The 16,232-nt window shown below is 40.1% G+C and overlaps 2 protein-coding genes across 2 annotated transcripts; one reads left to right on the top strand and one right to left on the bottom strand.

Annotated features, from left to right (window-relative positions):
- Positions 1-817: 817 nt before the first annotated feature.
- Positions 818-5,805, bottom strand: LOC135436960 (sodium-independent sulfate anion transporter). The gene is made up of 5 exons (XM_064694743.1): positions 5,229-5,805; positions 3,985-4,205; positions 3,614-3,935; positions 2,500-2,661; positions 818-2,441 (listed from the first exon to the last, which is right to left on the bottom strand). Exons 1-5 carry the CDS (start codon positions 5,728-5,730, stop codon positions 1,738-1,740), a joined length of 1,911 nt encoding a protein of 636 aa, XP_064550813.1. The 5' UTR covers positions 5,731-5,805; the 3' UTR covers positions 818-1,737.
- A 4,732-nt stretch (positions 5,806-10,537) lies between these two features.
- On the top strand, positions 10,538-11,932 carry LOC135434833 (uncharacterized). The gene is made up of 2 exons (XM_064691557.1): positions 10,538-10,947; positions 11,035-11,932. The coding sequence occupies exons 1-2, from the start codon at positions 10,657-10,659 to the stop codon at positions 11,806-11,808; spliced, it is 1,065 nt and encodes a 354-aa protein (XP_064547627.1). The 5' UTR covers positions 10,538-10,656; the 3' UTR covers positions 11,809-11,932.
- Positions 11,933-16,232: the final 4,300 nt, after the last annotated feature.

Raw genomic sequence — 16,232 nt, 5'->3', positions numbered from 1 at the left:
TTTCTAATTAGCATGAAAATCCCTCTCAATTTCTGCTTGATTTCTACTGCTTGAAGATTATCTGATCACAAATACTTCTGCTCTAAGACGACTATATAATAATTCGTATAAATACTATTATATTGGTTTGAAGATGACTTCATTAACCCAGCTGCATTTGGAATAGAACAAGAGTAGGCCACAATGCATTCCTGACTATTGACAGGTTCGATGCATTAGCTCATTAGCTCAGCTATGCAGAAAATGTCCAGGGCGTAGAGCGCGAAGGGAAATGGGGATCAGGGAAACGGGGCTGGAGCTGAAGACAATTTAACTGAATAGCTTAGCAAATAAAGACCATTGAAATAATTACCAGGAAACCAGATTTGCATGGTCAGCGCCACCTGCCTGAGATGGTTTGGTGGCTTGGTGGCTTGGTGGTTTGGTGGTGCTTGGTTTAAATTTCATTAAATCTGTTCACTTCGTTTGCCAATGCAATCAACATAGCGAAGTGAAAATGGAAAATCAGAAACAAGGCCCGTCATTTGCAACGCCTCAAGTGCTTGAAATCTATTTAGATGCCGGTTCTGTTCTGATCTTCTAGGCTGTTGCCGGGACGCGGGGCAGTCGAGAGCGCTTAACCTTACGTAATTAACTTGCTTTGCCCACGTTTTCTATTTTCCCTTCTACAGGCACTCTATAAGAAAGGGTATATAGTGTTTGCCATGCAGTTTGACCTTTGGCCAATGAGAAATATATTTCTTTCTTAGCAAAAAGAGAAGTGCTTTATTTTAACAATCGTTAGTTTTTTTAATCTTTACCATAAAATGTCAAAAAATTTACTTCCTTTATTATTATTAGTCTTCTAAATTATATAATACTATTTTATATTAATAATTACAAATATTTTAAAAAGATTATTTCTATATTAAAATATTGTTGCTTGAAAAACTGTTATAATGATATTACCCCCGAGCAGGGCGTCCAATGAAAATTCTTATCTGTTCAGAGCATTTAAGGTTCGTTAGTTTCGCCTCTCAAGCTTCTTCTCTTTTTGCCCTCCCCCTTCCCTCCCGCACCCACTCTCTCTGTCTCTTGCGCTTACTTGCCATATAGCTCGTATTTTCTTTTGCTGTGTTTTTCTTAGTTTTATCCAATTTACGCGAGCATTTTAGTATAATTCCTTGCAGTTTTTTCCTCAGTTTTACTGATTTTGTGCTTTTCTGCTTTTCAAATACTCAGGAGGTGATTCGAGCGTTGAGTTTGCGTTGCGCTTTCGCTTTTCTCTAATTTCTTTGCGCTATTTTTCACAATTTTTTTGTCCATTTTTTTGGTTTTTGTTTTTTTGTTGCGCACGCTGTTCGGCGTTCTAAGTGAAAAAGTAAACAGAAATCCATTAGCTTGGCAATCATTGACGGCGCCGCCAGTGGCACGCCTCCCCCTAAAGCAGGCCACCGTCCCAGCAAGCGCTTTGTGTGTGAATGTGTGTGTGATTGTGTGTGGCTGGCTGCAAATGAGTGGCAGAGGTCAGTGTGGCTTTTATAAATTGCTGCCATCAGCGCATTTGCTCCACTTTTTCACTTTTATGTCGGTTTCCGGGCTTCCGTTTTGGACAGAAAGCGACAATATTTTAGATATTTATAGGAGATATATTTTTGGGATTCAATAGCTGAATCCAGGACTAAGCCAGAACGAAAAGGAAAGCACATTTAAATAAATAATATCTAGAGACCTAGTGCTATAATTCAATATGTTCAACTACTCGATATCAATCTTATACCCCAGATCTATGGAGGCACGTATGTGCTCCTTCAGATTGATGTGGCCATTGCGCAGGGATTCCTGCGTGAGGAACTCCCTGACCTTGGCCTCATTCTCGCAGAAGACCAAATTGTCGGTCAGATCGATGAGATGCTGCAAATGCGCTGGAAATCTGTAGAGAACTAAAAGAATCGAACTGGAGGCATCCGATTGCCGGCACAAATCACTCGACAGCTTCGATATACCCTGTGCCGCTGTGTAGTCCAGTCCCGTTATCTTGTGGCCATCTATGACCACCGTGATCTTGAAGTCGGCTTGGGTGCAGGCTTTCAGCACAAGACTCCTCAGATGATTGATGGCCGGAAAGTAGATGCCGTTGCCGGGCACTACCGAAATATACTGCATCCCATCCAGCTCCTCTATCTTCACCAGTATCTCCGGCCGTGCCCACAGAAACAGCAGATGGAGCGCCGTCACCACGATGCTCACAAGCAGACCCACCTCCACGCCAAAGAGCACGCACACACAAAAGCACAGCAGCCAAATGCCGAGGTCGCGCTTCGACTCGCGCCATAGGCGCAGCGGAAGTCTGAAGTCCAACAGCGTGAAGATCGAGCAAATCAAAATGGCCGCCAGCGTCGCTTCCGGTATGTAGTTGAAGTACGGACTCAGATAGCCCAGTGCCAGCAGCACAATGATGCCTGAAAGTGAACTCGATATAGATTTCGGAGTCAGCGTATTACTTGCAGCTGCACCTACCCAGATACAAGTTGGCCATGGGCGTCTTCAGGCCACAAGCCGTGCTGATCGCATAGCACGTAAAGGCGCCCGACGAGGGCATGGCCTGCACACAGGACCCGAACATGTTGCACAGTCCGACGGTGAGCAGCTCATGATTCGTATCCACCAGACCCTTGGGTGCTGTACAAAATGCACCAGTTAGTGAATTTAATCTAAACAAGTAAGAGGCTCTAGTCGGGAGTTTTCGACTAGGGGATACTCTGCACCCTCTTCATTTGCTTTAGCAATAATAAAAAAAAATTTAAAAAAAACGTTGGCTCAATAAGACTTGAACCCGTAACATACCTTACTATTTGCCATTGCCTCTACTCAATAGGCACACCGAACATTAATTTTCTAAAGAAAAAAAAACAATTTAAATAGCAGCATATAACAACACCCCACAGAATACAATTCAATCGCAATTGCAATGCTGTTGATACAATTCAATAAAGAAGTGCATGCGTAAATTCTTGCAATTTGCGCTAGCTGCTGCAAGCACGAGGCAAGCCAAAACACATTTTCGTTAATAACTTCTATGTTTCTTAACCGATCTTGCTGAAATTTTCAACAGTACATCTTATTATGCTATAGAATTTGTATATTCTCAAAAAGTCAATTGCATTAAAATTGTGCCTTAAATTTATAGCTATGGGGTGGTAAGCGGGAAGGTGGCGATAACTATAATACTCTATATATATATATATACTATTCAAGAAGGTACATCTCAAGTTTGGTGACTCTAGCTCTTATAACTTACGAGATTTGCTCAAAAACTTGGAAACGGGGCGAGCTATCGGCTATCGGAAACAAACTCGTATTGCGTGGGCACTAGGAGGACCTATGTTCTGAGATCCATGCGCTCATACATACGGACGGACGGACAGACAGACGGACATGGCTAGATCGACTCGGCTATTGATGCTGGTCAAGAATATATATACTTTACGGGGTCGGAGATGCTTCCTTCTGGCTGTTACATACATTTGCACAAATACATTATACCCTTTTTACCCGTTTTTTATGGGTTTAGGGTATAAAAAGCCAGAGATAAAGAAAACTAGTTTCTAGTTACATCCAATTTGGTACTCACTCAGTTTTCCAATAGATATATTTGTGAGTATGCCCACAATGGGGATGACAACGATGCCCACGCTGAGTTCACTGAGGACCTGCCAGAAGCTGTAGCTTCCTTCCGGCGTAACAATAGTCAAGCTGGGCACCGCAAAGTCGGGTAAACTGGAGAGCGCATTCTGGCTGAGGGCATAGGGCAACTTCTCACTGTAGCCCAGCCAAATGTAGGAGACAATGCCACCGATGAGCACAATAAGCGTATTCCTCGAAGTGGATAAATAGCGACAACAGATCCGCAAAGCTTTGCCACGTTTCTCACTGCGTGCAACGCGCTCAAGCAGCTAAGGGGACAGATATACATATTTATTCTCTAGATATGCATGCACTCACCTCTAGCAGCAGCAGAAAAATAATGGCACACGAGCCCATGATCAGATCGCCCATGTTGGCCTCACGGATGCGAGAGCTCAGGGTGCTCACCGAGCTGATGAGGCCCGGCACTAAGTACTTGATGCCCAGCAGCACCTTGATCTGGGATTCAATAACAAGTACCGCTGTGGCCGAGGAGAAGGCTTTGATCACCGGCATAGATATAAACTCAAAGACGAAGCCTGCAATCAAAATTATTGGGTGAATAGTTTGGCTGGAGAAGCCGGAATTAGTTGCTCGGAGGGGACCGACAGAGACCTGTTAATTAAGTGCTAATTAAGTCGATTATCATCATAATTACTAAATTAACAACCCTGCTATAATTGAAACAGATCTTTCGATTCGTAGTGCCGGCACTAATTAACCCACCTGCTAATTGTTGATCAATCAATGAACATTTGACAATGTCTCTCAATCCGACTGCATGCCCATTTATTTGCATGCCTCAAATTGGATATGGCACGAGAACCAAAGTGGCTCGTTTCTCTAATCAGCATAGCACACCCAAGTTCAGGGTGAGTGAAGCCAATGAAGATGTTATATATAATTGACACGAGCTTGTGAGAGGCCAAACACATATTGCACTTACTTGTGCTTAGTATTTATATATCTAGCTAGTGATATAGATTATACAGAAATCTGAGCAAGAGCTCTACTCGCTTTATTCTCCTCCAGTTATGTGTGTCACTCGAACAAAAAACCAGTTTATTAAACATTTTATTTAAATCAATTGACAATGACAGTAAGACGCCCAAACTGTTACCGGATACCAGTAGAGAGTCTGAGAAACGTGTCATTTCTCACGGTATGCCTTCTAAGGTATACATCAAGATACAGATTCAATTATATAAAGCCCGAAAACTGAGCTTTAAGCCGTGGAAGAAAATTTAATTCCCTTCGGATAGATTTGCCGATGAGTATGAGACACGTTTTAAAGAATTATTCCCAACGATATTTGGGAATATGTTTGATGCCGTTTTTGGTGGTGAACAGAAAGTTTTAACAACTGATTTTCACAATTGTTCAACATTTACCAAGTCCCTGTTTTGGTTTAAGTGCGACACATATTGTCAAAGAAAGCCTCACTGCAGCAGGTAAAACTGCTCAAGCTCTTACCTGCAGTTCGGCTGAGGTGTAGGTGCAGGTGATTGGCTCACCATGCATCACGTTTATTAACTATTTGCTTTGTAGCCATTGGTACTCACCCATGCGCAGAGAGCCCATAATGATCTGGACAATGCCACTCAAGAAGGTGAGCAGAAATGCAAACTCTACGGGCCGTCCCACGGTGAATTGTACGCTGACCAGTGCCACAAGACTGGTGGGACCAATGATGACCTTGTCAATGGAGCCGAATATCAAATAGATGAGGGGCCCTATGAAAGCCGAGCACAGGCCATAGCGAGCGGGCAGACCCGCAAGCAGGGCGCAGGCAATGCTCTCGGGTATGATGGTGAGGCCCAGCGTGATGCCAGCTATGAAATCATCAATGCCCCATTCCATATTGTAGGCGGGCAGCCATTTAAGCACGGGCACATGACGCAATAGAGCGCGCCTCCATTTGCTGGATGGTGGCGGTGCCTTCTTGGACACCTTGTCATCGCTGGCGGCACCTGATCCATCTTTTGTATCGCGGTGCCCGGCCAGAAGACGCACCTTAGTCGCCCGCTCCGTCAGCTCAGGGTCCACTTCCAGTTGCGGGTACATGACTAGTCTATGTGACTATGAGTCGAGGTCTGTTTCCAGTGAGTCGCGATTTGATAATGAAGCCCAAAACAGCGCGCCAGTCACTGATGAGCGCTTATAACATAGTCGCAGATAGCACCTCGCAGATCGCAGATGCCAGTTCGGGGATCAACATCACAATTTGAGTCGGCGTTGTTTGCCTTAAGTATCAGAGCGTCTCTCATAGCTCAATTGTGAGCTGTGTATTCAGCAAATTCAGATGCAGATACAGATACAGATATAAATATAGACATAGGCATAAATACATATGCGGCTGACAAATAGAGATAGTCAAAGTCAGTTACAAATACAGATATGTATATTTTTATACAAATAGATGCGGATACGGTTCAACAAAAAAAAATATAGATTTAGATACAGATACTTTCGCGGATACTCTTACCGATATAGCTGCAAATACATAAATAGATACAGATACATATATGGCAAGATTATATCAACCATATCTCTCAACATCTTTGACGGCCCTCGCACCTGTTGCGCTCTTTGTAAGTTGATCGCATAATTTCATAATACAGATGCTAAATGCTGTGTGAACCCGTGGCTAGTCGTGCCAGGGGGCTTTGCTCCAAACTGTTTGATTCAATGTTGGATCCAAGCTGACACTTTGGTACCAGATTGCGCTCTATGGGACATCGTTTTGGAGCCTCTGTTCGAGTCTCCAAAATAAATAGTCGTTTTCTCAATTATCGAATAACTATCAAAATAAGCATGTGCCGTTTGGGATTCATGAATCAGTAACTTGAGTCTATAAGCAAAGGCATTTTATATCTGCAGTTTATTCTAATTCTTAAATAAATAACTAGAATTTTGCTTCAGTAGCAAGCTCTTTAATAAATTGCCCGATATCAAGCATACTATTTGTCATTCACTTAAATGAAACTTTTTATTGTGTTTTGTTTTTAAAATTTTGTTATTATTTGTGAATTATTTAGGCAGCCTCATGAAAAGCGCATTTCCCTGCCAGCCTACAATTATTTTGAAGCAATTGTTGGGACAACTTTTGGACTAACTTTTCTACACATGTGTTGGCAAAAACATGACTTCAATCTAATTGCTGTTACACATGGCGTATGATTAATATTTATATTGCGTGCTTTTTCATTTAATGTTAACGTTCTTCCTGCGTGTCTATATTTTCTGTTATGCAAATGTGCTTTTATTTTATTATTTTTTTTTTTTTTTCGTGCCCAAAAAGTTTGACTGCAAGTGACGGCTGCTGCTTGGTGCCGAGTTTGCTTGCCAACAAAAAAATTAAAAATTAACAACAAGAAAAAAAACAGAAAACAAATATTATATAAATGGGACATGGCAAATTTCCGGCATGTGGAAGCCAAATAAATTTGTTGTGTTAATTTTAATGCAAATTAAAGTTACAAAGTTTTGATTGACTTGAACATATTTTTGTTATATTTGCTGTGGGTTTTTTATTTTTGTAATTTGTATGTTAAGTGTAAAGTTTGGCACTGCCGACAGCTCGGAGAAGTTAAATATTAATTTAAATGCTACAAGGTTGCATGAAGCATGAATCAATTTGCAAAGGGAAGAGTCAATTGAAAGTGAAAATAAATTAAATTTGAAATAAATTTCCATATGCCAAGCATGACAAATACCTAGGTATCAAAGAGCTTTTCTGTTGCTTTCTATGGCTGATTATTGAGTTCAAGGATAATATAACCAATTGCTCATTTAATATAATTAATCTATATATAAATGGCTGGTAGAGTTCTTTTAAGAAAGATGAGCATATGATTCTTGTTCAAAATCCACCGTGTGCAGAAATATACATGGGTATTTTCTAAATACTTTCCGTTTTCAATAGATGCACATTTTCTTTTAGTAGCCCGTACAACGAGCCTTCATAATGCAGATTTGCAAATTATAATTATCCTATATTACTTATTTTTTAATTTATGTCAGAGCTAACCTCACATTGTTCGGAATGGAATATATATTTACCGTGCACTGAAACGCGTTTAAGTATAAATATAACTCTAATTCTATTTACACAAATACTACACCGTGCTAAGCTGTTCAATTGCAATATAAAATCAAATTTGTCGCTTTTGTGTTGCGGTGTAAAATATTTGTCAGCCCCGTTCCTTTACCAAATCCCTAAAAATCTCTGCCTTAATTACAAAATGCACGCTTGGGATTTTGAAAAAAGATTTATTGTATTTCATTTGCATTTGCAGTACGTGTCATGTCATTTATAAATTAGTTAATTTTCAATCAATACCAATCCATCCGTAATATTTCAATTGCTTAAAAAAAAAAGTGCAAGCTATTTCCACTGAACGCGTTGCATAGCAGCAACAGTAGCAGCAACAATGCAAATGCCGACTATAAAGTTATGGATTTGCTGATGGGCAAATGCAAATGTAAATGTAAAATGATACGCAAATTGTATTTCGCGCAAGTTGTTGCGAGTTTGCACAAAATCAATTAAATCGAAATGCAAATCACCACAAATTAGCTCCAAGCGTTCCAGTTGCACAAAATGCGGCTGTAACAATTATAATTTTGAGATTTGGCGTACTCCCAGGCGTATGCGTAACGTGTATTATTTTCTATATATATACATATATATATATATATATATGTTTGTAAAGGCTTATACAGCATTCGCTTGTTCGAGGCTCTATTTATCATGGAGGATTTCTTGATACGAATACATATACTTATATATATACATTCCTCTATATGTCAATTGATTGTAGTTACTTTTTTGGCATAAATACTAACAATAAGTTGTCCTGCTAAATGCGACCTTATCAAAAACTTTGAGAACTAAACTTTAGAAGCTTAGTATGTGGCTTCTAACAATTTTAAATGCATGACATATAACATATAACTGTATATATGCGTATACTCTCCCATTTCGTATAGGGTATCTCATAGTCGTTTGTTTGTATGCTAGCATCCATACTTGTTAAATTGTGACCATATTATATTATAGACAAGCTTGTAAGATCAAAATCCAATTTAGTGTCAGTTCTTTAAATGCAATTTTCAAAATTGCTTTGCAAATACAGAACTGCAACATTTTCGCACGTACTTTTCACACTGAGCAACAGCAGCTGGGCTTAAGGAAAACTTTACAAAATGATGCACTTAAAGTTATTATTTCAGCCGATTATTGCAACTGCCACAACGCACGATTGCACATTTAACGATGTCTTTATGTGTGTGCCACAGCCATATTTAAATGCAATTTTAAGTGCTCGACATCAGCAACAGCCCACGCCGCGACCAAACAGCACTGCTCGAGACAAGGAGAAAAGGTGAGAGTGAGAGAGAGAGAGTGAGAGGGGGAGAGCGAGAGGGGGAGGTAGACTTGATGTTCTAGCTGATTACTATTTCCAGGCACACTTCGTTGTGGCATTATTATAATGACTGTTGCAGCAAAATTCACAACGCACCTGACTCGCATAACACTTTTAAGAGGAAGCTGCACGCTTTGAGCGAATGTCCTGCCAGCTGCTGACATTAGTCCATTAGTCCACAAACAAACAAACAGACGAACAGACGAACGGACGAACAGACGGAAAGTAGACAGAGCTTCGGAATTGGATAGTCTACAGTCCACGGTTGAGCAGTTAGCCTGACCTCAGACTATGCCAGACAAAATATATTTAAATGTCAAAATATTTTCGCCTCTACTAATTTCATCAAAAGTTTCTACTTATATGCCCTTTCCGTGAGTCCATCTGTTTAGCAGTTTGCTGAAGTTAAAAATTCGTGTAACAAAAGTAAATTGCTTTTAATAGACTTTTATAACGATAATATTCCTTTATTTTAAAGCGGATAAAGGAAATTACAAATATATAATAAACATCTCTCCAAAATATTATTTATTGCTATTTACAAAAAAAAAAACAAGGTAAAAAAAAAGCTGAAACTTTTATTTGGACTGAGAGTTATTATGTTTGTTTTAGGAACGTTTCTGTCTGCTGAAAGCATACTTGGAAATTGAAAAATCGTATATTAAGCATATTCGAAGACACATAACATTTCAGACTTCAGATCAGATCAAGCTTCTCGTTTTTAGGATTATAAATCTTAGTTTTTAATCAAGTTTAATATTATCTTTCTGTGTATAATAATGTTAAACTTTGGCCACGAGCACTTCAATCTCAAAAATATCGAAACCCCTTATTTAACAGTTTCATCGTGGCTGCTTAAGTAATTTTTTAAGTATTTTTTTAAGTGTAACATAAGTATTTAGGCACTTTATAGACTCTCGATCTCTCTCTCTCTCTCTCGCTCTGCCTTTGTGTTCAGGTGTTTGCTTTCCGCTTGAAAGATAATACTAATTAAAAATCTTCTTCAGTTGGTTTAATTAATACCTGAACTGTTGTCATTTCATTTTGTTGCTGATATTTTTTTTGTTTTGTTTGAAGATCGCCTGAGATTAGCGTGCACGCGTCAGCTGTCAGCAGGTGAGCAGGTGATTCAGCACCTCAATAAATGCTCAGATGCGTCATGCATTGTGGGTTTATCTCAAGCTCTTATGAGGCTGATAAGCAATCCAAGTCAGTTTCATAAAAGGGATTCAAATGAAATAGTGTGGTTGAAATGCAAAAAGTTAAAATAAAATGGTTTATAGAGCTGATTCTAAGAATTTAATTATAAAACTGCAATGATAAGAATTTTCTTTTATTAAGTACGGGCGACCGGACTAGCAGTAAATGTTGACAAATGCAAAGCAAACTTAAGTAACAACTAAATGTAGTATCACGTGCTTTTACAGTCGCTGAGTTCAGATAAATTATATCTTAAAGACTCAAAACAGCAAACACACATCAAAAAGTCAACTTCCATATAAAGACTCAACATCTATTATAGAAGCAATAAGGAAGTGTGTGTTTACATTAACGAAGCAGTATGGCTTATTTGTATGGCATAGCGGATACCAAGCTTAAGACTGTGAAGGAGAGGAAAAGGGTCAAAAAACAATGCACGGTACCACCAGTTAAGTATCGAACCGTTGCTCCATACGAACGCCACCAGAAATACGATCGTGATATATGCCCCATCCAGTTCCGAGTCACTCCCGCGTCCCTCGTCGAGCTATGTGTTAATGTAGTCGATAAGCTGCCGTTGCCATCGATCTACGAGTGGAACGATAAGAATATACGACTATGGATTTGCCGCCTGGGCTATCCACAGTATATGGTGAGTATCTAGAGTTGGTTTTGAATGTAATAAAGGGTTCTTTACGCATAAAGAATTTAAGATCCAATTCTATTCCTCAACACACAGCGCACATTTCGTGTGAATTTGATATGGGGTCGAAAGTTGTTGTTACTGGACGCCGATGCGTTGTCGTCAATGAATATCAAGGATTTTGATCACATTAAGCACATTACCTATGACATTCGCATGTTGTTTCACTTTGAGCTGACGAAATTCTCGCACAGTATTTCGCTGCCGGATGAGAAACCCAACGAGCTCTATTTGCTGTGGCACACGCAGACGGGCCTCAACTATGATGCAGTTCGTCGCTCGGATCTGTACAGACGCATGCAACTCATACGGGAACGTTCTCCTTCCCTGGATCATTGGGATATGCTCGATTTGTGGCTGCGTCGCGAACGTGAACGCAAGTACACGGAGCTTGTTGGAGCCGTGCCGCGTTATAATTTGTACTCGTGCCCCAAGCCTCCAGTCAAGCGTTTCAATCAGGTCACATCGCGAACTAGGTGGGATGTTGTTCATCAAACTGACTGCATGCCGCCCTGCGATTGCTTCTGGACAGAGCGGGACACAGCTCTGCCCTGGCGTCTACATTGCCTGGGTACGGCCAAGCCGACCGGCAAAATCACGAAGAGCAGGTGGTTGGCACATGAGACCAAGTGTCCCAGTTGTGTTCCGCCCTGCGAATGCAAATGGCTATCCCGTCATTATTTGACCGGTACGGTAATAACCTGCCTGAAGAAGCACTTTCCCGATAAGTTTGCCCCCACTTTTGACTCTCGCCAAAACGTAAAGATACGCCCCAGTGTGATTGAATATTGGACTCGCTTCTCTATGTAGATTGTTGTACCTTACCCCACCCATATATATGCATATGGGTGTGCCCATTCTTGTTGATTTGCCTTGCTCAATATTGGGGGGGAAATTTTCTAAAAAATATAAATACATCTACATATATTTTAAATTTATATGACTTTCTTTACTACATCAATTGAAGATTCGAATTGCTTGCGATATATTTAAAGATAAGATAAAATACTTTTATGTTCTCTATAGGATCTTTAGATCTAGACTTGTCTCCGCCCATTAAAGACAGGTTATTTTTTGGTGCCAAATGCGAAATTAAAATTATTTGCAACAGCAGCGATTATAATTAAAATATTATCACCGCTTCGCACGGCGAACACACCTGGCGAGATCATAAAAATACATTAAAAAAATAAATGAAATTTGAAATAAAACGAAATTTTATTTTCATTTTTTTTTGCTTTTTTTTTGTATTATTATTGACGTGTTTGGCAATTGCCCATATAATAAAAGCAAAGTAAATATTACGTGCATGCCGCGTGTAGGCAAACAAAATATTATGGTGCACGTACACAAAATGCCACGCCCAGCACGCCTATGCACAAACACACAAACACATACACGCACACACACGTACACACGCAGAGATCCACTCAAAGGCGACGCCTTTGATTTTTAGTTAAGGCCACGAAACGGCGACGATTTTGCCAATTTTGACAGACGCCGCATTATTTCCGCCAACTGCCACGCCCACCTTGTGTGTGTGCGCCAAATATTGAAAATTGTACCTTCTCTTCCTGTGTGTGTGTGTGTGTGTGTGTGTGTATGTACATGTGTGTGTTTTATTCGTGCTGCTGCTGGCAAACGTGCCGTGGATTTGTAATGAAACGTGCAGCGACGAGATGAAAATACTCATACGCCGCGTGAGCCGAAAATTTTTACGAGAGTTGTTAGGCGTAATTTTAATGGCTCAAACATGCGGCCCTCTTAGTCAGCCATCCACAAAAAAGTTGGCAAGGATACCAAAGTGTTTTAGGTAGCATTACACACACCCTCGCGCGCACACATACACCTGGAGTCGAATGCTCTACCGGAAATTTAATTGTGTGCGTGCTGGCACAGTCAAATTTGGCTCCGTGTGCTTGTAAACAGGTGTAAAAATAAAAACTAAGCCACTCGCACCCATCATTGTGTTTGCATTTGCGTTTATTTTTATGATCATGTCGCTCGTTAGAAATAATGCCATGCCGCAGCCACCACATGACGTCTTCCTGAGAGTGAGAACGAGAGAGAAAAAGAGAGGGAGAGAGAGAGAGAGAGAGATAGAGATAGGCTTTCTATTGGATTTAAGGCACTTTGCGCCAGGCACTTGCACCTCCCTTTCGCCCCTTCTGCCGCACTTTCTATGCCATCCTCTTCTATCTTCAATTGTAATTGGCAATTTAAATGGGTTTCACTTTGGGCTTAGCTTTTCTCACTCACACCTAAATTTGGGTTGGGTTTGAACTTAATTAATTGTTTTAATTGTTGTGAGCGTAGTGTGCGTGTGTGTGTGTTTGTGTGCGTTTAAACAGTTTGACACGTCGGCTTTAAAGTTTTGCGGTTAATTGTAATCATAATTAAATGCATGTATAGAAATTTTTAAATTTATAAGTCGAAGCTGCCTTCATAGCTAGGCGATTACTCGCCTCCCTTTACAAAGTTCTCCTTATATACCCATTGTCAGATAACTTAGACCTTTTTTTTTAAAGCAAGCTACCAAACTTTTACTCATTTTTCAATAGTTTTCATGCTTCCTTGACTGTATCTAAAAAATGTTATGAAATTTCATCATTGATTTGGGTATTCAAAAAAAAAAACCACACAAATTAAGCATTTCCTTAAAAACAAGGCTGAAATTCCAATTTATTTTATTTAATTTAAACCTTAAACGAAATGAATTAATCAAAGCAGAACGTCGGGCCTTGCAACCCCGCCTAAATATTAAATCATGCATATTTCATTTATTTAACAGCTCGTATAGTAGCCACTAGTTCCTTTCTGATGCCAATTATGCTTGCGACTAATCATCACAGATCTACGTAGCTCATTGCCGATGACCGCAACAAGGTACGTAGCCGGCTAAGCTTCTCTGATTCCGGACAAACAAAGATTCCTCTCCAATCAACGCTAATAGCAATCGTGCCCATATCTACAATATACTCAAAGTGCTTAGAAAACCAAAAGCCAAAATGCTTAAGGTACAAACACACACACTCACACACACTCACACACACTAGGGCGGATAGACACACAGTCATGCTCTGAGTTGGGTTTTACGCTTGTGCGGATGTGCACATACATCGACACACTCACACAGCCACACACACTCACAGACAAAACTATTAATTAATTTCCCAGGCGTAGGCACTGCAGGCCATAGTCATTGGGCACATGGGCATGGACATGACTACCGCTTGCCGTTGACATTTGAGTCAAAGGCAAAACCAATACTCAACCAATTGCAGGAGATCTGTGTGTCAACGTAGATGGTGTGAGGATTTCACGATGACACCAGCTGAAAGAGGCACTTCGAGTTCCGTTATGAGAGCAGACAGAAGTTTAAGCAAGTTTAAGCAAGTTTAAGTTTCAGCTGTTACTACAAAAAGGTTTTAAAAATACGAACTTACAAGTAGGCCTTGAGCTTATTGAATACAATTAATGGGAGCTAAGCTTTTCAAGCTTTTAATATGAAGTCTTGCAAAATATGGTTAAGCTTTCAGCCAAAGTAGGTTTAATGTGTTTTCAGATTGTAACTCAGATTTTTGGGGTATATAATCTCTTGTGAGCTTGCAAATCTTATCAATGTACCCAGAGCCCAAGAAGTGTGTAGTTAGCTAGTTAGACAACACAATTAATCTATCTTAAAACTTTAATCAGCTTTGAAAGCTTGCTTAGATGGAAGCAATGTAAAATCATGAGAATCTGTTAAGCTATTAAATATTATTATTTTCAAGATTAATCCAATATTTAAGCGGCATTCAACCTGCATAGCCTTAATATGGAAAATGGCAGACAGTGAAAACTCTATATTGTTGCCTTGGTAATTGGCTTAGACGTGAATTGCGAGGTTCTGCCACAAGCAGCATCCAAGTGCCTCCAAACAAGAGCAGCTATGTGAGAGAGTGTGAAGGAAAGGTGGTAGAGGGGTGTGTGTGTGTATGTGTGTGTATCTGTAGCGATGTTATCAAACAAATTGAAATCTTGCAAAATTCTTGTTCTCGAGCACTCGATGTTTGTCTTAAGTTGTGAGCTGAAGCTCTAGGCCAGAAACTATGCCAGTGTTGGTAAGGGTGCAAGGGCGTGCATGTGTGTAATTTATGTTGAGATACGCACAGCAATCGTGCTATGAAAATTGCAGCACTTGACTGTGCATTTGCATAGATTTGAGGGTTGCCAACTATACACAAAAGCAGGATTTTTATCTCCAGCAGAGGCACAACGCATTTTGTTAAATTGAATGCGTGTTGTGCCTGCGTGTGTGTGTGTGTGTGTGCAGGTACACACACAAGTGTGATGTGTGTGAAATTGTTGGCCCACAGGTGCGGTAATTGAATGAGTCCAGGCTGGAGCCATTTACATTCAATTAACAGTTGTGCGGCAACCACACCGGCATCTATCTAAGTATGCATGAGATAAAGATACAGATACATATACTCGCAGTCGCCTGTTATGACTCTGCCCCTTACATTAATATTCATCGGAATCAGATAATTAGGGCCTCATGAGCTGCTGCAGCACTCGATTCTAAGTAGCTGCCGATTAGAGAGCTCAAATGCATATTATTTTCATATAGATAACCAAATTATGGACGAGAATTAGCATTGTGATAAATAAAAGTCACATTTCTGTCAAGAGTCTAGAGTTGTCAAAGACAATTTCCATAACTTTATGCAAGCAACTTTGTAGATCTGAAATCAAATACTTTTTTGGCAAGATTTTAATTTATTTTAAAACTTAAATGATTTAACTTGAAGCAATTTCTTTTGGGATTAACTCAGAAGTAAGAAAACTGTCACTTTTTCAGTTGATTGAGATTGTTTTCAACTCAACTCAAAACCAAACCAAACCGATTGCCAGTCAATTTGCAAGCCTCAATCGATGAGCATCGACAACAAGTTAACTTGTTCTTCAGCTTTCGTTATTATTGGCTTTGGCTGGCAGAGATTTTAGCAGCTACTTAATCGTTGTAAACTTGATTTCAATGTGCAAACCGAAAGCAAGAGAGGCAAAAGCAACGAGACAGCGGGAACAACTAGGTGGAACATGAAGAAGAACAACATTGAGATTGTAAGCAAACAATGTAACCAAATTGTATCAACAAATAAACATAAACAAACGAAGGACCGCAACGAAGCAAGCCGGGTGCGGGTGAGTCTGGGCAGGGTTTGAAGTGTTGTAGCTGGGGCTTGCCGCGG

This window comes from Drosophila montana, unplaced genomic scaffold (assembly GCF_035044405.1).
Source record: "Drosophila montana isolate Dmon_TW-CO22-7 unplaced genomic scaffold, ASM3504440v1 contig_1505_1, whole genome shotgun sequence".
Lineage (NCBI taxonomy): Eukaryota > Metazoa > Arthropoda > Insecta > Diptera > Drosophilidae > Drosophila > Drosophila montana.
This window is presented reverse-complemented; position numbering and strand designations above follow the sequence as displayed.

Bases quoted from the DNA above. Each gene is read 5' to 3' on its own strand.
- LOC135436960 (XM_064694743.1), bottom strand. From the start codon at position 5,730: ATGTACCCGCAACTGGAAGTGGACCCTGAGCTGACGGAGCGGGCGACT. The intron at 3,936-3,984 runs GTGAGTGCATGC...CTGTCCCCTTAG, and splicing joins TTTTTCTGCTGCTGCTAGAG to CTGCTTGAGCGCGTTGCACG. The intron at 2,442-2,499 runs GTAGGTGCAGCT...GTTCACTTTCAG, and splicing joins CATGGCCAACTTGTATCTGG to GCATCATTGTGCTGCTGGCA.
- LOC135434833 (XM_064691557.1), top strand. From the start codon at position 10,657: ATGGCTTATTTGTATGGCATAGCGGATACCAAGCTTAAGACTGTGAAG. The intron at 10,948-11,034 runs GTGAGTATCTAG...CTCAACACACAG, and splicing joins TGGGCTATCCACAGTATATG to CGCACATTTCGTGTGAATTT.